The 22,899-nt window shown below is 47.8% G+C and overlaps 3 protein-coding genes and 4 non-coding genes across 7 annotated transcripts; 5 read left to right on the top strand and 2 right to left on the bottom strand.

Annotated features, from left to right (window-relative positions):
• The first annotated feature begins 434 nt into the window (after positions 1–434).
• F5J12DRAFT_t91 lies at positions 435–507 on the top strand. The gene has a single exon. It is a non-coding gene; the product is annotated as a tRNA-Val (tRNA).
• Positions 508–2,136: 1,629 nt separating this feature from the next.
• On the bottom strand, positions 2,137–5,679 carry F5J12DRAFT_781686 (uncharacterized protein; the record flags this gene model as incomplete). The annotated part of the gene is made up of 14 exons (XM_051742593.1): positions 2,137–2,305; positions 2,466–2,493; positions 2,555–2,727; positions 2,891–2,977; positions 3,029–3,249; positions 3,296–3,522; positions 3,570–3,866; positions 3,918–4,096; positions 4,141–4,322; positions 4,373–4,563; positions 4,626–4,686; positions 4,888–5,054; positions 5,331–5,613; positions 5,662–5,679. The coding sequence occupies 14 exons, from the start codon at positions 5,677–5,679 to the stop codon at positions 2,137–2,139; spliced, it is 2,283 nt and encodes a 760-aa protein (XP_051601267.1).
• Positions 5,680–6,188: 509 nt separating this feature from the next.
• On the top strand, positions 6,189–6,261 carry F5J12DRAFT_t92. The gene has a single exon. It is a non-coding gene; the product is annotated as a tRNA-Phe (tRNA).
• A 1,624-nt stretch (positions 6,262–7,885) lies between these two features.
• F5J12DRAFT_781685 (uncharacterized protein) lies at positions 7,886–9,279 on the bottom strand (the record flags this gene model as incomplete). The annotated part of the gene is made up of 9 exons (XM_051742592.1): positions 7,886–7,914; positions 7,948–7,984; positions 8,074–8,076; positions 8,139–8,256; positions 8,365–8,461; positions 8,574–8,723; positions 8,781–8,807; positions 8,956–9,090; positions 9,117–9,279. The coding sequence occupies 9 exons, from the start codon at positions 9,277–9,279 to the stop codon at positions 7,886–7,888; spliced, it is 759 nt and encodes a 252-aa protein (XP_051601266.1).
• Positions 9,280–19,647: 10,368 nt separating this feature from the next.
• F5J12DRAFT_t93 lies at positions 19,648–19,720 on the top strand. The gene has a single exon. It is a non-coding gene; the product is annotated as a tRNA-Phe (tRNA).
• A 393-nt stretch (positions 19,721–20,113) lies between these two features.
• On the top strand, positions 20,114–20,186 carry F5J12DRAFT_t94. The gene has a single exon. It is a non-coding gene; the product is annotated as a tRNA-Phe (tRNA).
• An 846-nt stretch (positions 20,187–21,032) lies between these two features.
• Positions 21,033–21,254, top strand: F5J12DRAFT_685224 (uncharacterized protein; the record flags this gene model as incomplete). The annotated part of the gene is made up of 1 exon (XM_051740300.1): positions 21,033–21,254. A coding segment is annotated over one exon (222 nt), but the record flags the coding sequence as incomplete, so codon positions are not given.
• Between the last annotated feature and the right edge of the window lie 1,645 nt (positions 21,255–22,899).

Raw genomic sequence — 22,899 nt, 5'->3', positions numbered from 1 at the left:
AAGTCATCATCCATCCTTCTGTAAGCTGACAGCAGTCTACCCCATAGCAATCTCTCACATTCCTGCTCCCACTTCATCAGGAGCTCCCCCAACCCTCAGCACTCATCTTTGAGTGGTGTAGCTCACAAAAGCCCACCCAGACAGAAGGTTCCACCATATAGGTACTGCATAGGCACACCAGCAGCACTCACTTGTATTGTCTTTTGTGTTGGTTTTGGTTGGTTTCCACCACTGATCCACACTTTGACTCACACCAGACTTGGCTGCTGTCTCCTGGCCTTGACTCCAGTCACCTGGACTTAGCCCCTGTCTGCCAGACTTGAAGCCCAGTCACCCAAGGGTAAACCCATACTTCAAAGCATTACTGTTCATGAAGATGTGTTCCCACAGTAATGGTTGAACCCCCCAAACTACTGACATTGGTACCCCAGACTATGTACATAGCTCAGTGGTTAGAGCACCTGGTTAACACCTAGGAGGTCACTGGTTCAATCACAGCTCTGGTTGCATTTTCATCAAATTCTTCTGCTTGAATACAACTGTCAGGGATGCAGAATTGAGCACACTGCAAAGAGCTTGTGCAGAGACAGGAGAGGAAAGGGCCACTCTTATTATATGGGTGACCTGGATGGCATTTTCAGTTCTTCCAGAGGTCACACTAGAGACTAATCTCCTTCTGCTAGTAGAAGAAAGCTGGCAAGGATGTCCCATTTTGAGGTTTTCCTTATCTAGCTGGAACTCTTTGATGACCCTGGCCACAGTAGAGCTTCCCATACCAGTATTAGAGGATATTTGATGAGCAGAAAGGCCAGATTCAAAAGGAAGATGAATATTTGCTCTAGCAGAGGCAAAAATGCATTTCATTGTGGAGTAGGGTTGGCTGAGTGGTGTCAAAGCCATGCCTCAACCCTAGCCATACTTGGCCTCACACTTGCTCAAGTCTGGCATTGACCTTGCCAAACCTCCACCTCCAGTTGGTGTAGTGTGGTGAAGGAGAATTATTTTGAGAGTGGGTAAGGGGAGGGGTAAAACCTGATGGTGTGAGGAAGTCCAAAGGGGCTACTATAGCCTGAGCAAAAGCTGAAGGGATGTCTGAGGACTTCAATAGCACTTCAGGTAACCAATTTTCATGAGCATTAAGGCTGAAGTTTTTCTACACATCATCCAAGCTAAAAGCCACTCAGACCAGGTCATCCCAGGGACATCTGGCCATGTCCCAGGGCTATTTGCAGTGTGCAGGACCTGGGATGTCCCATAATCCCAGCTCCCTGGTAATATATTTTGGGCTGTCCCATGGCTGCCTTAGGTGTCAGGGGTCCTCAACTGCAAAAGTGCAGCTCATATTCACACTGAAATCCCACTTCTGACCAAGAAACCATAGCTATCACAGTCATCCAGGATGATGAAAATACCTGGAAAGGTAGGGGCCTATGCATGTGGCAGCCACTGATTTTCCAAAACCACTTGGTACACTTATTATACACAGATTTGAGGTGGGAAATCAGTGCAATTGTGAGGTGTCATCTCCAGAATCATACAATACTTCTGGAAGTGAGCCTTGCATCATTGTATAAATTTTAACAGATTCAGCACTGTCCTATGAGTAAGTTCTATTGCTTATAGAAGGAGTACACATTAATAAGATCATACTAAATGCATTGAATGAGGATGAGTGGAAGACCTTCCCAGCCAAGGAATAGATTGTAGCACAATACATGACACAATTGTGGGGCACAAGCATGTGAGAACCCCACTGTCCCATTATGACCCTGGGCTGTAAGGCCCTCCAGTGGACCACCATGTGCTTCAAGTACCTATCCAGCCAGGATGGGCAGAAAACTGAACTTTGTTGATTCTCAAAGGAAGGGTGGACTTGTGTTGCCAAAGACCACTGAAGTCTGTTGGAGATGGTGCATTCTGTGTATTACTCTTCATGGATAATTATTCCCAAAGTTCAAGATAATCATGTCAATTCCATTTGAATTCCACTCAGTTCCCTCAACTCACCAGGGAGAAACACTTACTTGATCACAGTAATAAAATGTAGATAAAGTACACAGGAAACCAGGCAGCAGAATTCACCAGAGCCCCTGGCCATTGGAACACAGTGACACTAGGAGAGTTGTCAGTCAGTGATCACCACATCAACACTTGCTTAATGTCACCATATCCCCTCCCCATTGCTGGAGGCTCCTTTATCTGTAGGTGTGGCCTCCAAGCTTCACCACAAATGTCCTTTGACCCAGCTCTCTGCAGCTCAAACTCTTCAAACAAGAGTACAGTATTTTGAGTAGATGCATCTTCCCTGTAGAATGTTGATCAGTAGAAAGTTCATTGGTAGATCAAGTGAGCAGCAATATGGCAGTGTGGCCACAGGAGGTAACAAAATAACAGTCAAGCAGACACAAATGCTCTTGCATTCAAAATGACAGAGAACTGAGAGATTTCATTCATTCATTGCTCACCCTATCATGGAAAAACAAACATGTATTTCTAAAGAAAATACTGAGGAGACTAATAATCTAAGTAATCCTCAGGAAATTTGTCCTCATACTGTGCAGCACTACCTCTGTCAACCCATTGCTGTGCTGTGGGCTGGGCTGCAGGGTAGTAGTCAGAGATATATGGAGCATCATGGTAAATATGATGGTCAGGGTGAGATGGTATGCAATATGTCTGACAGGATGAAGGGAAATGCCCCAAACCATGGCAGGCGGGCAGTAATACCTATAGAGAAGCTAAACAAGATGTGACAATGAAGGATCGAATCATGAACATTGTAGGAAACATTGGAGGGGCCAGGATCATGATAGTTGGCATGGTCATAACAAGGGTCCTGCAGGACATCCTATTGGTCTCCTTTGAGAAGCAGAATGCCTGGGATACTCACCTCATAATGCCAAGATGGTGGAAACTGCTGAGAAGGGCCAGGGTCCCATGGGTGTGAATGGCTTGGGACAGCATCATGATGCAGATCCTGTGCAGTCCTCCATTAGTCTTTTAATCAACTGGTATGTCCAGACCTCACCCCATAGTGCTGAGCCAGCAAGGGGTGCTCAGATCGACCAGACTCTCGAGTGTTCTTGTGGCTTGTGTGTGCTGGTGGGTCATGAAGTGCATCCTGTGCATGTCATCTGTTAGTTTTGACCAAAATGCAGTGGGGTAAACCACTACACCACAGTCACCAGCAATGGGGCATGCATCCCTGCCTTTGTCATGCAGGGGCATTTGGCAGTCAGAGTGTGAAGCCTTGGGGCACATTAGTAGACACCAAAGGTTGAGTGGATTGACTCACCTCACAAGGAACTGTGTCATTATCCATCACCTCCACACAAGGCTGCTTGCATGATGGAAACAGGATTCCACTCTGTGCATGAGGTGCTGCCATACCTGGATCCCCTTCTTCATGAGACTTCTGCCACTCAGGATCATCAGACACCTTGCCCAAAACCATGCCATCAGGAGCCTTGACCAGTGCGATCTCTTCCTTTAATGGGGGTGCATCCCCTATGCTGATGACATCTGCAAAAATGGTCAGTGATCAGTTAGACAAAAAATGTACACAATACCTTCATTCCAGGGTTTGATTTCGACCTCCAGCACACCATCCAGATGATCATTTTTCTCATCATCATTGTCATTGTCATCAGATTGTCTGTCATACATTGAGCCTAGCTTTCTCTGCAGATAAGGTACCACAAGTTGGCAGAGAGCGTCAGCTTTGAGTTTCTTGTACTCAAAACCAGGGCCCAGTGGAGGCACCCCAAGTGGCCAGTTGATTATGACAAGAGAGTTCCTCCTAACAAACTCAAGAAGCTGCTGCCAAATGATTTTCTGGGGATCACCAACTTCAACCCCACATGTCACTTATGGGAAGACAATTAGAAGAGAATATACAGAATATTAGAAATATGTACTGCATAGATCTCTGAGTGCCATTATCAACTTCTCCTTCATCATAGATCCAAATACCTGGCAGTTGCAATCTCTTGGTATCTCCTTCATTCGACAATGCAACTCCAATGCCACAGCTGAACTGGCAGAAGCACTCATCCCTAATAACCCAGCTTCAGTACCATTACCATCCCTGAGACACCTAATTGCAATGAATCTGAGTAAGATATGTGTAACATCACTTACTTAAATATTGCAGTGTACTTGTCCATAAATCCCTGAACATCAATGGCACAATCATTGATGTACTTTTGTATGATATTGGAACCACCAAATATGCCAGAGGTCTGGCATCCTGCAGGGTCTTGTCCAACATACATCACAACTCCAGCAATTTTGATGTCTTCAAGAGCCAACCACACTTCAGCCTGCTCAACGGTAAGATCTGCCCCCCATCCACCCACTTACAACCACTTACCAATCCAGAGAACTGCATCTTCATGTTGTGGACTCTGACTGCAATGGACTTGACTGATTTGTTAGCAGGCACTGCTGAGGACTTCTCACTCCATTCATAAATGGCCTTCAACTTCTCCTTTCTTGCTGTGGTGTTGTCTTTGGGGATATCTTTCATGAGTTGGTTGTACTCCACCATAATGATATTGTTGACTGTGTTTCAGTCAGCTGGGAAGAATGTTATAAAAGAAAATCTGTGACAAGGGCATGCATACCACCATCAGGTTTCAGTTGGGTGGCCCAATACCATGAGCAGAAGAGATTGGCCTCATTGAGCTTCATGTGAGATGGTTTGACACTGAGCCCAGCAGCAACAAGGATGTCATGAGGAGACTTGCCATGTCAACATCCAAGTTCTTCTGCTTTTGCCTTGACTTTGGCCACAAAGTCACATATCTCATCAAGAGCAGCATGGGACAAGTTCCCAGTCTTCTTAAATTTTGTGTTCCATGCAGGTTCATGATCATCCTGACTCACTATATCACTGTTGTCAACATCCATAGCCCTACTTTTGCCCTTGCTTTTAGGTTTGTGTTCCACATGGCAACCAGGATGACATGGGGGAAACTCATCCTCAGCATCAGAACTGGAGTCTTCAGCTGGTGGCAAAGATGGAGGAAGCAATGAGTCAGAACCATCCTCATCTACTATGAGCATGTCAATATCAGAGGAGAATACATTGAAGGGTGACAAAAGACACATCAAAGGATAACAAAGTGTCTAGAAAAAAAAGTGAAAATGACACAGGACACTTAGCAACTCTCATGAGGATCCAAAGTGCCTAGCTTTAGACCATTGGGCACCAAACCCACAGTCAGATGAGAGAAGTGGGGGGCACCAAACCCCAGAGTCAAGGATATAACAATGCAACATCTACAGAACTGTGAGAGAACAAGAAAAATATTCAAAAAAAAAAGAACCTTCATTGTCTGGAAGTTGACTAGCCCCATCATCAGGATGTTGACTGCCCTTGTCAGCTTGAATGTTGACATCAACCTCCTTGGCCTCAGCCTCACCAGCATCCTCCTCCATCAGAGCACCCTCAACCTGGTCTTCCTGCAAGATTGGGGTAGTGGAATTTTGGGAGGACACAGAGACACTAGGAGTGAGTGATCTCCTCCTGTCATGGAGACTGAACATATGTTCTTCCCATCCTTCAGGCGGTTGCACCACATGCCAGGGCTTGGGCTTGTCTTTTTTGATCTGTGAAGGCAGGGGTCAGATGGGATTGGCAGTGACAAGATAACTTACCTCTGGTGGAGGGGCCATCTTGGTGGTGGGGATTTTGCAGTTTCAAAGAACCCAGGTGTGCAAATCCATAGAGTCATCTGTGACTTGGTCAACACCTTTTGGCACACAAGGCATGTCAAGAACAATGGGGGGAGGAGGGGAAAAGCAGCCAGATGAGATATTTAAGTAAAGTCATGCCTTACCTGACATAAAAAAACCCATGGAATTATTCAGTAAAATGGCAGGTTGTTGGGATGGAATAATGACACTTGCAGTTATTACATGAGTAGCAAGTGGAACAAAAGGAAAATATCAGAAAAGAAGATTGGTGTCATGCTGTATCATGATAAATACCAGGTGGAATGAACCATAAGGAATATACAACAACCAATACAGAAAGAGTGCATACCACTTCATAATAACATATGCATGCAATGGTAGTGAGCAGAATGGAAGATGTGTTGCAGGTGTAGTACTCCAGCACTCAGCAATGCTAGTCCCTACTAGCACTTGGTGGTTAAACCACACCAAGTAAGCCTAGATACCTTGACCAAATAGCTCAGTGGTTAGAGCACCTGGTCGAAACCTGGGAGGTCCAGGGTTCAATCCCCTGTCTGGTCGCATTTATTGCAACAAGATGTAATAATGAAAATGAAGGAAATACATCACTAATAAGTGGAGACTTGAATGCCTGAAGGCCCAAAACAGAGGGAAGATGTACCACTTGGTAATGGAATATGTGTGCAATGGTGATAAATGGAGAGCCTCGGAAGATGTACTCTGTTCATGTGGGTTTCATGCATGCAATTGACAACAAAACATTGGTAAATGCTGGAACAGCAAGAGAACAGTAAGGAAGATGCGACAACCAAGACAGAGGGAATACATACCACTTAGTAATATGATACACATGTGATGACAGTGAATGGAAAGGCTTGGATGATGCCATGACTCTGTTCCTGAGGGTCTCGTAGATGCAATTGACAAGAACCTTTGAAGGCTCCAAACCCCCAAGGGCACCAAGCCCTCAACTCTTGTGGACAACCATGCCAAACAGTCAGGGCAAGAATGGATGGAGGTCAGTAACAACATGTCCATGAACAGATCCCAATATTGAAACCTTTGTATTTGCGATATCTCCACTTACCTGCACCAGGTGGAAAACCCATTAGTAGTCATGTTGTTGGTTACACTTGAGCCAAATTAAGAATTAAAAATAAACAGCAAAGCTTTATACAAAACAGGTATGTTTACAGGGTCACTGTGAAAAATACTCCAGTTGAAGTATGCCAACACTCATCCACCAGGGACAGATCCCTTGGTTCCACATCTGGATGTCTGTGGACAAGAACAGTGGTGGAGTCAGGGGTGTCAGTGGACATTAGATGGATTGATATGGGGGGAGTGGGGACCTCCAGTCTGATGGGGGAAAAGGGGAGGAAAGGGACCACAGAAGTGCCCTCCTGACAGGATGACAACATTGAGGGAGCCAAACTCGATGGAAATGATGGTGCTATGGGAGATGATTACTGTCAAGGAACAAAAATCTTGGAAAATCACCCACCTTCATGCTGGGATCTCAAAAGTAGGACATCAGCAAGGGTTGCAGCATCGACTGCGCTCAGTTTGAGATGCGAAACAATAGTGATTAGAGCACCTGCATAACCCTTGAACATTAGCTATCAGACAGCAGTTAGAAAATCATGCACTTAGGTGTTAAGATATCCACAAACTGAGGCCACTGGTGCCCAGTGTAAGAGACTGAAGTTGAGTAAAGTAATACAGGACTGTACCTGGTGCCCAGTGTAAGAGACTGAAGAAAATTTCACTGGGCACAGAGCAGTAAGTGCGCAAAAATGATAAACAAATGTAAATAATAAATAAATGCAAACCAAGGACACTTAGAGCGAAGCTAAGTGTCCACTACATGTCTGTAGGGTTAGACAGAGATAAAATAAAGGGAAAATGCGGTCTGAGGTGCACAGGCACCTAATATGAACATTAGGTTGATGGTGCTTATACTTCACCCATTATCGAGTGAGGGTGGCTGGCACATAGTGAGACAAGGATTGGAAGGGAGAGGGAGAGAAACACAGACAATATTGTAAGTCGATGGGTGGATCTCCAACAGAAGGTTCTTCTTCCCCATTTGTTAGCAGCCATGGAATAACACATAGGATCTGCCTTGGTGAATCCTGAATGCACAGTCTGTAGAGATGTTGTAATTACACTCTTGTTAAACAGATCATTGTGTGCCCCAGGTAAAGAATATAACTAATGGAATAGATGCAAAGGCTAAACACTTACTTGTTTGTGGCTCACTATGACAGAAGCAGAGACAACACTAGGAAGGACAGGAAGACTTAATTAGCATCCCTACACAGGAGTAATCAGGGATCAGGAACTGAGGAAACAAGTGAGCCTTGAACTCACCAGCTTGTAAAATGAATGGAATATCATCAGGAAACAAAATGGTAGAGTTTAGGGTATATCCATACCAAGATGACTTTTGAAGGCTCCAAGCCTTTGAGAGCTGCCAAGGGCACCAAGCCCCTGGCACTTGGTGGGGGATGCACCAAACATTCTCCTAGTGTAATAGATGTCGAAGAGAATGTACTGTTGACCATGAAAGTAAGAAAGCAAAGAAGAGAAACCTGATTAGTGTCTCCACACAAAGGCAGTTGGAGCTCAGCAAAGGAAGGGAGATGCAAGCCTCAAACTCACCAGCAGGCAAATTGAAAGACTCTAGTATCAGAAGGAGAAGACAGAACTGGGGGTAGCCATGGCAAACCATTGGCCATAATAGATAATGGAGAGAATGCTGCATTAACCAGGAAAGTAAGAAAGTGAGTAAGAGAAACCCAATTAGTGTCCCTTTACAAAGATGATTGGAGATCAGTAAAGGAAGGGGGAGACGTAAGCCTCAAACTCACCAGCAGGAAAAGTGAAGGAGTCTTGTCTCAGATGGACAAGGTGGAGCTGGGGGTAGCCATGGAAAACCATCAGCCTTAATAGATGATGGAGAGAATGCCATGATAACCAGGAAAGTAAGAAAGTGAGCAAGAGAAACCCAATTGGCGTCCCTATACAAAGACAATTGGAAATCAGCCAAGGAAGGGAGATGCAAACCTTGAACTCACCAACAGGCAAAGTGAACAGAGTCTTGTCTGAGAAGGAGAAGGCAGAGATGGGGGCAGCCAAGGACAAATGTCAACCTTAACAGATGACAGAGAGAATGTAGTGTTGATCAGGAAGTTTGAGAAAGCAAAGAGAAACTTGATTAATGTCTTGGGGAGATGCAAGCCTCAAACTCACCAGTGGGTAATGTGAACAGCTGAGTCTTGTTTGGGAAGTAAAAGATGGACTCCAGGGTAGCCAAGGAAAGCTGGCAGTCTTCAACACCCTGAGTTGCACTATATGAAGTAGCACCTCCATGAGATGGAGTCTCATCTGTGTGACCGACAGCCAATCCATACCAAGACAACTCTCGAAGGCTCCAAGCCTTCGAGAGTCATCAAGGGCACCAAGCCCCTGATGCTTGGTAGGGGATGCACCAAGTGTTCCCCTGGTGTAGGATTGATGACGAGAGTGGAGAGTGGAGAGTAGAGAAGGGAAACAAGTGTGTGAATGTGTCAACATTGTGTATGTTTGGTTACTAAGTATGCACCTATGACAATTAATTTGTCAGCATTTCCTCTGGGACTCTGGTTTGAATTGAATGCAGGGCATTACAACATATGTTATATATTAGGTTCAGGCACCAATGAGCCTGCCCTGCATGCATGAACCTGACTGCATGCTGGTGGCATCATAACATTGCCATGGCACTGCCACCACCAACTAGTCCATGCACACCGCCAGCAAATTTTGTTAATATATCCCAATGCTCAGCACTATGTGCACAGAGTCAGTAACTAAATTGTTGTCTATGTAGTTTTACACACCTATGTGCACAGAGTCAGTAACTAAAGAACAAGATACTCTGTGCACAGTAAAAATGCGAACACTGAACAAACAAAGAACAACTGATGAAAATAAGTGAACACATCATTAATATGGAAGGTGGGGGACCTGGCAATTAGTCTGAGGTGCACAGGCACTAATAGCAACACTCCCCCCTGATCGTGCACCTCTGCACATTAAGAACTCCCACTTGATGCACCTAGTCCTAGCATCTGACAGAAGTTGATCACCTTGGCCTTGGACAGTGGTTTGGTCATCAGGTCAGCAGCCTGGGCATCAGTGGGGACAAAAGTGGGCGCAATGAGGTTGTCCTGGACTGCATCTCTAAGCCAGTAGAAGCAGAGATCAAGTTGCTTCATTCTGCCATGGTGTTCAGGATTCTTGGCCACAGAGATTGCAGATTGGTTGTCCATGTGCAGCACAGAGGGAGAAGACAGTGGAGAAGCAATTTCAGAGAGTAAATTTCGAAGCCACTTGATCTCCTTGCCTGCCTGGACAGCTGCTATGTATTCTGCCTCAGTGGTAGATAGAGCAACGACATTTTGAAGCTTGGAACACCAGGAGATTGCTCCAGTACCCATCTTGACAACATATCCACCTGTAGAGCGACCAGTATCCTTGCAGCCACCATGATCTGCATCAGAGAAGGTGGTGAAGGGCTCAGAGGTTGAAGGATCAGGAGAATAGGTCAGGGAATAGTCCAGAGTACCCTTGATATAGCGCATTAGGTGCTTCACAGCCTGCCAATGAGCCCAGCCAGGATTGGAGTTGAATCTGGCCAGAACTCCAACAGTATAGGCGATGTCTGGGCGGGTAGTGGTGGCAAGGTACATCAGAGCACCTACAGCAGAGAGATAGGGTACTTGGCGCATTTTCTCGATTTCTGAGGCATCCTGGGGAGACTGGGAGCGAGAGAGGCGAAGATTTGGCTCCATGGGTGTAGATAGTGGCTTGCAGTCAGCCATGCCAAATCTTTCCAGTAAATCCAGGCAGTACTGGCGCTGGGAGAGCGAAATCGAGCGATTGGGGCGATCTCTGTCAATTTTGATGCCCAGGAGTTGGGTAGTAGGTCCTAGATCTCGCAGTTTGAAGTGCTGGCTGAGTTGGCAGATGAAGGAGTCTATGGCAGCTTCAGAAGACGAAGCAAGAGTCATATCATCCACAAAAACAGGCAAGATGATGGAGACACCATCCTTGGAGTATATATAGATGCTGGCATCTGAATAGGTTTGTTTGAAGTGCAGGGACTCCAATACAGAGCGCATTTTCTTGTTCCAGCGATTGCCACCTTGTTTGCTGCCATAGATGGCTTTCTGGAGCAGGCAGACATGAGATTTCGAGTTTCCTTCCACAAATCCTTCAGGTTGTGCCATATAGACTTCACAGTCCATTTCCCCATTCAGGTAGGCATGGGAGATGTCCACAGAGCGCAGATGGAGGTCCTGGAGCGCTGCAAGAGCTAGAACCACTCTGACAGAGGCAAGGCGCACTGTAGGAGCAAAGACTTCGAGATAATCAAAGCCAGGGCGCTGATTATAGCCTTTTGCGACCAGTCTGGCCTTGTAGCGATCTATGGAGCCATCAGCATTCCTCTTGACCTTGAATACCCACTTGGAGCCAATGACTTTGCATCCAGGGGGTCTAGGGACAAGTTTCCAAGTCCCATTTGTCTGGTGAGCTGCCAACTCCTCCAGGGCTGCTTTGCGCCATTTTTCCGCATCAGGGCGACTCATGGCTTCTGAAAATGTAAGAGGTTCATCTGGCAGGGCTGCAGACATGGCCAACTCATCATCAGAGTCTTCTTCATCACCAGAGTCCTCCAATTGAGCAGGGGAGAGCTTCCACCACTCTCTGGGCTTCTGTCTTCGCCTTCTGGGCAGTCTGGCACCTATGCCAACAGGGCTAGGGGCTCTTGAGGGTGGTGCAGGCGATGGAGTGTGAGGAGGTGGCGCATCATGAGCTGGTTGAGCAGGGAGAGGCTGGATAGGCACTGGATCAGCTGCTGGAGGCTCCAGAGGCTCTATCTCCCCCCCATGATCCAGGGAATCTCCAGAGTCGCTTTCTGAGTCAGAATCTGGGTGAGGGTGGTAGTAAGATGGTTTGGAAGCTGGAGGCGCAGGTGGAGGTTGATTGGGTGGGTTTGAAGCGTCCAGAGAAGGTAAGGAAGGGCGCTTGGACAGGGGGAAGTACCTTTCATCAAAGTCAGCCCTTTCTGAGATTATGGTGCGCTTGGAGGTGGGATTGTAGAATTTCCAGCCCTTGTAACCTTCTGGATAGCCAATAAAGACACATTTCTCTGTGTGGGACTCCAGAGGGCGCCTCTTGTCTTTCTGGACATGTACATAGGCAGTACAGCCCCACACTCGAAGATGGGAGACATCTGGCTTCCTTCCATGCCATAGCTCATATGGGGTCGCATTTTGGAGGGATTCAGTGGGGCACCTGTTCCAGACATGGACCAGGGCAGCTAGGCACTCACCCCAGAATGCCTTGGAGAGCCCAGACTCGTCCAGCATTGCAGTGATGCGCTCAGATAGCACCCTATTTGCTCTCTCTGCAACTCCATTCTGCTGGGGGCGATTCCTGACAGTGTGCTGGCGCAAAATGCCGCATTTTGATGTGAAATCTTCAAAGGCCTTGCTCATATACTCCCCTCCTTTGTCATCGCGCAAAATCTTGATTTTTCGCTCAGATTGGTTCTCTGCAAATGCCTTGAACCTCTGGAAGGCATCAAAGACTTCAGATTTGGCCTTGAGAGGCAGGACAAAGCGAAAACGCGAATAGTCATCGATGAAAGTGACCCAATATCTGTTCATATTAGGTGCCTGTGCACCTCAGACCGCATTTTCCCTTTATTTTATCTCTGTCTAACCCTACAGACATGTAGTGGACACTTAGCTTCGCTCTAAGTGTCCTTGGTTTGCTTTTATTTATTATTTACATTTGTTTATCATTTTTGCGCACTTACTGCTCTGTGCCCAGTGAAATTTTCTTCAGTCTCTTACACTGGGCACCAGGTACAGTCCTGTATTACTTTACTCAATATTAGTCTCTTACACTGGGCACCAGCCTCAGTTTGTGGATATCTTAACAGGTTTTGAGCCCCGCGCTCTAGGATTCTCAGCACTCGTTGGTCGCCACGTAATCCACCTCTGCGCAATACCTCGACCCAAAAGAACCACACACTCGCTCGCTACAGCTCATTCTTCGAGCTCCCAGCTTCCAGACTCACCCCATCCACCCCATCCTTCTCCTTTCGACTCGAAATTCGCCACCATGGCTGAGGACCATACCAACTCATCGCCCTCTGTCGCAAAACTCACTGCCTCCAACTACTCGACCTGGAAAGGCGAAATGAAGGCTTTCCTGCGCACAAAAGGGCTCTGGACCATTGTTAGTGGTCTGGAAAAGCGCCCTGATGACTCCAAAGTCGAAGCTCAGGCCAAATGGGACCTTAGAGCGGACAGGGCAGCTGGGGAGCTTTACCTAGCGCTTTCTAGTGAACAGAGGACCCATGTAGATGCTGTACAGGATGACCCTGTCCAAATCTGGTCGACTCTAGCCTCCATCCACCTCCAGCAGCGCCCTGGAGCTCGTTTTAATGCCTGGGATGACTTCTTTTCGATCAGGAAGGCCCCAGATGAGTCCCTGTCTTCCTTAATTGCTAGAATCGAAGATTCCATGTCCAGAATTCAAGAATTGCGCCCCAAGGACTCTGCTACTCCATACTCCATCAAGGACATGGACAATGAACTTGTCTGTATGGCTATGGTGCGCTCTCTAGGCGAAGATTACTCTCATTTTGCTTCTTCTCTCCTTCTCTTCCAATCTCTGGACAAGGACAAACTCAAAGAAGCCTTTCTGGCTGAAGAATCGCAGCGCAAGCGCCGCCCTGATGCAGGGTCATCGGCGACCGCACTAGTGAGCTCCTCCGCAATTTGCAAGTGCTCACCTTCGTCGCCTTGCGAGTTCTGCGATTATTCAGGCCACTGTGTCCACAAGTGTCCCAACCTGGAAAGATCAAAGGCTTATTATCGCTCTAGGAAGAATAAGAAGGACAGGAAGGGTGCCAATACCGCAAATCAAGCCTCTACCTCATCTGCTTCCTCCCCAGCAACTGGGACAGCACCAACAGCCTCCTCATCGAACCAGAGCGCTTCCCAAGCGGTAGAATTCGCTGGAAATGCAAGTGTTCGTTCCCTTGACCCCTCCTCTCCTCTCTGCCCCCTCCAGCTCGATGCTGATGTGCATTGGAATGCAGATACAGGTGCCACTTCTCATATGACACCTCATCGACACTGGCTGCGAAATTACAGCCAAAAATGCGTTCCAGTGCGCCTAGCAGACAACAAAATTGTCTACTCAGCTGGGGTGGGGTCAGTAGTGTTTGAGCCTGTAGTGGGGGGTCAGAAGCGTCGTCCTGTTGAATTTACCAATGTCCTACATGTCCCTGACCTGCGAAATAATCTACTGTCTGTGATATATCTCTGTCGCAACAAGGGCTTCACTGTCAGCATCGATTCTTCGCAGATGTCCTTCAGGCAGCGCCCTGGCCCTACCCTCTTCATTGCAAGAATTTTGGACAACAACTCCGCATTCCTGGAGGGTGAGACTGTTCCCCTCAGTGAATATGCCTCTGCAGCAACCACTTTGCCCCTGGATTTCGACCTATGGCACAGGAGACTTGCCCATCACCACCTGGCTGGTGTGAAGTCCCTCCTGGAGCGAAATCTAGTCACTGGGATGACACTAGACTCGAACACAGTGCCTGATCCTATCTGTGAACCTTGCCTGGCTGGCAAGATGCATGCAAATCCCTTTCCCACCTCTTCCTGGCGTGCTTCTCGGCCCCTAGAACTCGTCCACAGCGATGTGCACTATGTAGGCCACCCCTCCTTCACTGGCTACAAGTATTGGGTCACCTTCATCGATGATTTCACTCGCTTTCGCTTTGTTTTGCCTCTGAAAGCGAAATCTGAGGTCTTTGAGGCCTTCAAGACCTTCAAGGCCTTTGCTGAGAACCAGAGCGAACGAAAAATCAAGATTTTGCGAGATGACAAGGGAGGGGAGTATATGAGCAATGCCTTCATCGATTTCACCACCAAATGCGGAATTCTGCGCCAGCACACAGTCAGAAATCGACCACAGCAAAATGGAGTGGCAGAGCGAGCCAATAGACTGCTCTCTGAGCGACTCACTGCAATGCTAGATGAGTCTGGCCTTCCTAAGGCCTTCTGGGGAGAGTGCCTAGCCTCCTTGGTCCATGTTTGGAACAGATGCCCTACTGAAGCGGTCCAAAATGCGACTCCTTTTGAACTGTGGCATGGGAGAAAGCCAGATGTCTCCCACCTTCGAGTTTGGGGGTGTACTGCCTATGTGCACATCCAGAAGGACAAGAGGCGACCCCTGGAGTCCCACATGGAGAAATGTGTGTTTATAGGGTACCCTGAAGGCTACACAGGCTGGAAATTCTACAATCCCACCACAAAGCGCACAATCATCTCAGAAAGGGCTGATTTCGATGAAAGGTACTTCCCTCTGTCCACTCGCCCTTCCTCACCTTCCCTACCTGCGCCTCTTGCTTCCAAACCTACCCAAAATGCGCCAGTAGCTCCTATACCCTCCATTCCACTCCCTACAGCGCAATACTACCATCCAAGCACAGATCTGGACACTGACAGCGAAACTGATGATGATCTGGATCAGGGGGGAGAGATTGAGCCTGTGGCAGCTAATCCAGACCCCATACAGCCTCCTGTCGCAATTCCAGAGGTCACACCTCCTCCTCCACACACTCCCTCGCCTCCACCACCTCCTAGACCTGCCAGTCCCATTGGAATTGGTGCCAGACTGCCTGCTAGGCGCAGACAGAAGCCCAGAGACTGGTGGAAGCTGTCTCCTGCGCAATTAGAGGATGTGGATGACCCTGATGACAGTGATGATGAACTGGCCATGTCTGCATCCATCCCTGATGAGCCACTCACATTTGCAGAGGCTATGCGTCGCCCTGATGCAGATAAGTGGAGAGAGGCAGCCCTGGAGGAGTTAGCTGCTCACCAGAGCAATGGGACTTGGAAACTCGTCCCTAGACCTGCTGGGAGCAAGGTGATCGGCTCCAAATGGGTATTCAAGGTGAAGAGGAATGCAGATGGCTCTATAGATCGCTACAAAGCTCGATTGGTCGCCAAAGGGTATAACCAGCGCCCTGGATTTGATTATCTCGAAGTCTTCGCTCCAACAGCTCGCCTTTCATCGATTAGAGTCATCCTGGCTCTTGCAGCTCTGCAAGACCTTCACCTTCGCTCTGTGGATGTCTCTCATGCCTATCTCAATGGGGAGATGGACTGTGAGGTCTACATGACCCAACCAGAAGGATTTGTGGAGGGAGACTCAAAATCCCAGGTGTGTCTGCTCCAGAAAGCGATCTATGGCAGCAAACAGGGTGGAAATCGCTGGAACATGAAGATGCGCTCTGTACTCGAGTCCCTTGGCTTCAGACAGACCTATTCTGATGCTAGCATCTATATCTACTCCAAGGATGGAGTAACCATCATCCTGCCTGTGTTTGTGGATGATATGACTCTAGCTTCGAAATCTGAGACTGCCATCAACTCCTTTGTCTCACAACTGAGCCAGCACTTCAAAATCCGCAATCTGGGCCCTACAACTCAACTCCTCGGCATCAAAATTGACAGAGACCGCCCCAATCGCTCCATATCCATCTCCCAGCGACAATACTGCCTGGATGTCTTGACCAGGTTTGGAATGGCAGACTGTAAGCCCATTTCCACACCTATGGAACCCAATCTTCGCCTATCTCGCCAGCAATCGCCTCAGAACCCTCAGGAAGTCGAACAAATGCGCCAGGTGCCCTATCTATCTGCTGTGGGTGCTCTGATGTACTTGGCCACCACAACTCGACCAGATATAGCCTATACTGTCGGAGTTCTGGCCAGATTCAACTCTAACCCAGGCTGGGCCCACTGGCAAGCTGTAAAGCACCTGATGCGCTATCTGAAGGGCACTCTGGACTATTCCATCACTTATGCTCCTGATCCTTCGACCTCTGAGCCATTCACAACCTTCTCTGATGCTGATCATGGTGGTTGCAAGGATTCTGGTCGCTCTACTGGTGGATATGTGGTCAAGATGGGTACTGGTGCAGTATCCTGGTCTTCCAAGCTTCAGGGAGTGGTCGCTTTGTCCACCACTGAAGCAGAGTATATTTCTGCAGTCCAGGCAGGCAAGGAGATCAAATGGATGCGAAATCTGTTGCAGGAAATTGGCCTCCCTCTCCCAGATGCTTCTACCCTTCGCATTGACAACCAATCTGCGATTTCTGTGGCCAAGAACCCAGAACACCATGGGAGGATGAAGCAACTTGACCTCTGCTACTACTGGCTAAGAGATGCAGTTCAGCAGAACCTGATTTCGCCTATTTTTGTCCCTACAGTCGACCAGGCTGCAGATCTTCTCACCAAACCGCTACATCGCACCAAGGTCATCGGTTTCTGCAAGATGCTAGGACTTGGCGCATCAGGGGGGAGCAGTTGAGTGCAGAGGTGCACATTCAGGGGGGAGTGTTCATATTAGGTGCCTGTGCACCTCAGACCGCATTTTCCCTTTATTTTATCTCTGTCTAACCCTACAGACATGTAGTGGACACTTAGCTTCGCTCTAAGTGTCCTTGGTTTGCTTTTATTTATTATTTACATTTGTTTATCATTTTTGCGCACTTACTGCTCTGTGCCCAGTGAAATTTTCTTCAGTCTCTTACACTGGGCACCAGGTACAGTCCTGTATTACTTCACTCAATATTAGTCTCTTACACTGGGCACCAGCCTCAGTTTGTGGATATCTTAACAATATCGATATCCTGAGAAGGAGAGATGGCCTACATCATGCACATCGCTGTGGACAAGTTCCAGAGGCCTGGTTGCATGCCAAGTCGAGCTAGGAAAGGGATTTGCATGCATCTTGCCAGCCAGGCATGGTTCACAGATGGGATCAGGGGAGGACTTTGAGTCTAGGGTCATGCCAGTGACCAAATTTCGCTCTAGAAGGGATTTAACACCAGCCACATGGTGGTGGGCAAGTCTTCTGTGCCAGAGGTCTAGGTCTAGAGGGCAGGTGGTTGCAGCAGAGGCATATTCAGTGATGGGGAGTGTCTCCCCCTCCAGGAAAGCGCTATTGTTGTCCATAATTCTTGCAATGAAGAGGACAGGCCCAGGGGGGCGTCTAAAGGATATCTGCGCAGAATTGATGCTAGCAGAGAAGCCCCTGTTGCGACAGAGATATAAGACAGAGAGCAGGTTGTTGCGCAGGTCAGGGACATGCAGGACATTGGTGATCTCCACAGGGCGACGCTTCTGGCCTCTGACCACAGGCACAAACACCACAGACCCAACTCCAGCAGAGTATACCAATTTGTTGTCTGCCAGTCTCACAGGGACACATTTGGGGGTGTAATTGCGCAGCCAGTGGCGATGAGGGGTCATGTGTGCAGTGGCACCAGTATCTGCATTCCAGTGGACATCTGCATCGAGTTGGAGGGGGTAGAGAGGCGAGGAGGGATCTGTGGAGCGAAAACTTGCATTTCCAGCAAACTCAGCAATTGGGGGCAGGTTTTGGCTGTGTATACATCGCCTATGCATAGACATGGGCTGTTGGAGCGAATTGGAAGGTATGGGGGCTTGACTTGTAGCAATGGGAGGCTCCTGGAGATGCATAGTAGCCAGGGTTGACCAAATGAGGTCTGGGTGATCCTCAACAGGTTCAATAAGGGTTCTGAAGCGACCAGAGATGGCTAGATACAGTGCTCCAGCTGCTTGGTTCGCTCTGAGGTCCCATTGGAGGCACAGATCGCTTTCAGAGACAGGAGGGCGCTTTTCAGTACCACTGACAATGGTCCACAGTCCTTTAGAGCGCAGGAAGGCCTTCATTTTGCTGTTCCAGGCAGCATAGTTGGAGGCAGTGAGCTGGGTAATGGAGAGGGCAGCAGTGGTGATGTCTTCACTCATGTTGGCAAGACACAGATGCAATGGGTGAGTTCTGGGGCTTCTGGCGACAAATATAGGGCTAGAGAGCGAGGGATAGGTCCAGGAAGTATGGAAAATTGCGCAGAGGTGGATGACGTGGCAAATGACGTGTCCAGAGAGTCCTAAGGCGCGGGGCTCATAACCTGTTAATATATCCCAATGCTCAGCACTATGTGCACAGAGTCAGTAACTAAATTGTTGTCTATGTAGTTTTACACACCTATGTGCACAGAGTCAGTAACTAAAGAACAAGATACTCTGTGCACAGTAAAAATGCGAACACTGAACAAACAAAGAACAACTGATGAAAATAAGTGAACACATCATTAATATGGAAGGTGGGGGACCTGGCAATTAGTCTGAGGTGCACAGGCACTAATAGCAACAAATTTCTCATGCTAAGTCAGCTCTGACTTAATGTGGTAATGATCACATGCTCACTGCACTTGTCACACTTCTTTTGCAAGCTCTTTAAACAATCCATGCATCTTAATCCATGACTGCCTTCACACTACTGTCTAAGGTGAGTTCTTCTTTCTTCTTCTTTCTTTTTATCAATTCATGTTGCAGAGAGGAATGTTTGGTGTGTTCCTCTGCCAGGATTCAAAGGGTTTGGTGCCTATCTCAGTAAACTTGGTGTGCTTGTGGTACCAGTCACACAGACAAGACTCCATTTCATGGAGGCACTACCTTGCATAGCACAACTCAGGGCATTGAAGACTGTGTGCCTGGCATCTGTGCATGAAATCTTCATCAGGTGCAAGGTTCTATATACCATGTAGGTGCATGATCCACTTGTTTTCTCATTTATCTCCCCCCTTGATGGTCTCACAGATACCAGCAATGCTAGTGTTGTCAGAGGAACATTGGATGATGTGACTCCATGTCGTGGCTGGTACTCCAACTTGGTGCCAGGGTGTTGCAAGTGTAGTACTCCAGCACTCAGCAACGCTAGTCCCTACTAGCACTTGGTGGTTAAACCACACCAAGTAAGCCTAGATACCTTGACCAAATAGCTCAGTGGTTAGAGCACCCGGTCGAAACCTGGGAGGTCCAGGGTTCAATCCCCTGTCTGGTCACATTTATTGCAACAGGTTATGAGCCCCGGGCGCTTGTGGGAATGTCCTGGTAAGTCCTTTCTACTTAAGGCAATGGATTCCCACAGCTGGGATTTCCCCATTAAGACCTACTTGTGCCTCAGTAAGACCTTTACTGGAGGCAACAATGTATAAGCCCTACCAATTAAGGCAGAATGGCCCCTGAGCCATCTAAGACCTTTGCAGGAGGCAGCATGTGTAAGACCTACCACTTAAGGCAGTTGCCACTTTAGGCAGTGATTTCCCACGCTTGTGCCTTGTTGCTGTGCACTGGATTAGGGGAGGCTGTTGCAAGTGTAGTACTCCAGCACTCAGCAACGCTAGTCCCTACTAGCACTTGGTGGTTAAACCACACCAAGTAAGCCTAGATACCTTGACCAAATAGCTCAGTGGTTAGAGCACCCGGTCGAAACCTGGGAGGTCCAGGGTTCAATCCCCTGTCTGGTCACATTTATTGCAACACAGGGTGCACTTCAACAATTCTACTATAGTTGTATTGCTTTATTTATCTCCTCCCCCCTTCAAATGCCTCTTATCTCCTGGGTACATTTTTATTGACCCTGTAGTGGAACCTGTACTAAGATGCTATATATTTCAGTTCTTATTTCATTTATAGGATCAATATGCCTCAAGAACACACTCAACAGGTCATGGCAGCAACCCAACCAGGTGATGGGGCACTCTATTATTTAACCTAATGTGGCTCATAACCAATACATTCTCTTTCAGGGAATTATGGTGCCTTTGACACACATGTTCTCACGAAATATAACAACCACTGGATCACCTCTCCTAATGCCAACTTCATTCCTGAACTGTTTCTCTTCAAGGGGAGGACAATCACACTCTGCTGTGATGGCTGATTTGGCCACATTGACTGTTTCCAGTGGCCTCAACTATATGCCAAGCATTATATGTGGGCCAGATGTATCCCTTGACATGCAGTCTATTGGGACAACCCAACATGGTCTTGGATGTCATGGAACATCAGGAATGTGCCAGAAGACTTCGCCTTGGAGAGAGGATTGGCATTCAGGGTTGGTAGGGTTCATCTGCACAAGTGGAAGCATCTGGAAATCATGTATAAGTGACTAGAAGAGCAGGTGAAGAACTGGCTGCCAAAGAACCCTGATGATGAGGGACCTCTCTGGGTGCACATATGGATTAGGCAATGTCAAAGGTCTCTCATGCATCTGAAGGTATGATATCTCATTGTCTGATATTTCAATAGTTGACAATTCCATAGCAACTCCCATTCACTTTCTGTGATACAGTAGTCCTAGTCATGCTCTTCCAACATCTTTGTCTGGATATTTATGCTATGGTAGACTCCCTTGAGATAAAAATTACCCCCCCTTCTGGCCCATTTTTTAATGCAAAACAGCATTGGATGGGTGCATATACCATGGATCCTGATGTCTGCAAGCAACTCTTTGAAGCACACATCCCCATATGGCTAGTCTGGAAGCCAGAGTTAGTGCCAAAGGATATGAAGATACATTGTGAGGTTGACATTACATGCCTGGAGGGCATTATCACTACCCCAGATGAGTTTGAGGTCAGCCAAATGTGTTCATATGTGGTGCCTGTGCACCTCATTTCGCAGTTTGTCCTTTATTATGTTCTGTTCTCACTCTACAGACTTGCAGTGGGCACTTAGCTTCGCTCTAAGTGTCCTTGGTTTACATTTGTTTATTATTTACATCTGTTTATCATTTTTGCGCACTTACTGCTCTGTGCCCAGTGATATTTTCTTCAGTCTCTTACACTGGGCACAAGGTATGTTTCCTGTAGTATTTACTTAAATATCAGTCTCTTACACTGGGCACAAGGCCTTAAGACTGGGTGATTTTATCAGGTTATGAGCCCCGCGCTCTAGGACTTTCTGGACACGTCATACGACACATCATCAGTCTCTGCGCGAAATTTCGACCCGCTACACCCACTCCCTCGGCCTCTACCGCATTTTCCTCGCACCCAAACTTCGAGACTCATCCCATCCATTCCCTGCTCCCCCTGTCTGCTCGAAACTCGCCCTAATGGCTGAAGAACACTCCCACCCATCGACCACTGTGTCAAAACTCACCTCCACCAACTATAACACCTGGAAGGGCGAGATGAAAGCTTTCCTTCGCACCAAGGGCCTCTGGACCATTGTCAGTGGCACTGAGAAGCGCCCTGATGACTCCAAACTCGAAGCTCAGATCAAATGGGACCTCAGAGCTGACAAGGCAGCTGGAGAACTCTATCTGGCGCTTTCTAGTGAACAAAGGACCCATGTAGACGCTGTACAGGACTGGCAGACAACAAATTGGTATACTCTGCTGGAGTTGGGTCTGTGGTGTTTGTGCCTGTGGTCAGAGGCCAGAAGCGTCGCCCTGTGGAGATCACCAATGTCCTGCATGTCCCTGACCTGCGCAACAACCTGCTCTCTGTCTTATATCTCTGTCGCAACAGGGGCTTCTCTGCTAGCATCAATTCTGCGCAGATATCCTTTAGACGCCCCCCTGGGCCTGTCCTCTTCATTGCAAGAATTATGGACAACAATAGCGCTTTCCTGGAGGGGGAGACACTCCCCATCACTGAATATGCCTCTGCTGCAACCACCTGCCCTCTAGACCTAGACCTCTGGCACAGAAGACTTGCCCACCACCATGTGGCTGGTGTTAAATCCCTTCTAGAGCGAAATTTGGTCACTGGCATGACCCTAGACTCAAAGTCCTCCCCTGATCCCATCTGTGAACCATGCCTGGCTGGCAAGATGCATGCAAATCCCTTTCCTAGCTCGACTTGGCATGCAACCAGGCCTCTGGAACTTGTCCACAGCGATGTGCATGATGTAGGCCATCTCTCCTTCTCAGGATATCGATATTGGGTCACTTTCATCGATGACTATTCGCGTTTTCGCTTTGTCCTGCCTCTCAAGGCCAAATCTGAAGTCTTTGATGCCTTCCAGAGGTTCAAGGCATTTGCAGAGAACCAATCTGAGCGAAAAATCAAGATTTTGCGCGATGACAAAGGAGGGGAGTATATGAGCAAGGCCTTTGAAGATTTCACATCAAAATGCGGCATTTTGCGCCAGCACACTGTCAGGAATCGCCCCCAGCAGAATGGAGTTGCAGAGAGAGCAAATAGGGTGCTATCTGAGCGCATCACTGCAA

Source organism: Pisolithus orientalis, assembly GCF_024613125.1.
Source record: "Pisolithus orientalis strain OTSU chromosome Unknown F5J12scaffold_9, whole genome shotgun sequence".
NCBI lineage: Eukaryota > Fungi > Basidiomycota > Agaricomycetes > Boletales > Pisolithaceae > Pisolithus > Pisolithus orientalis.
Note: the sequence above shows the minus strand (reverse complement) of the source record. Positions and strands in the feature narration are given on the sequence as shown.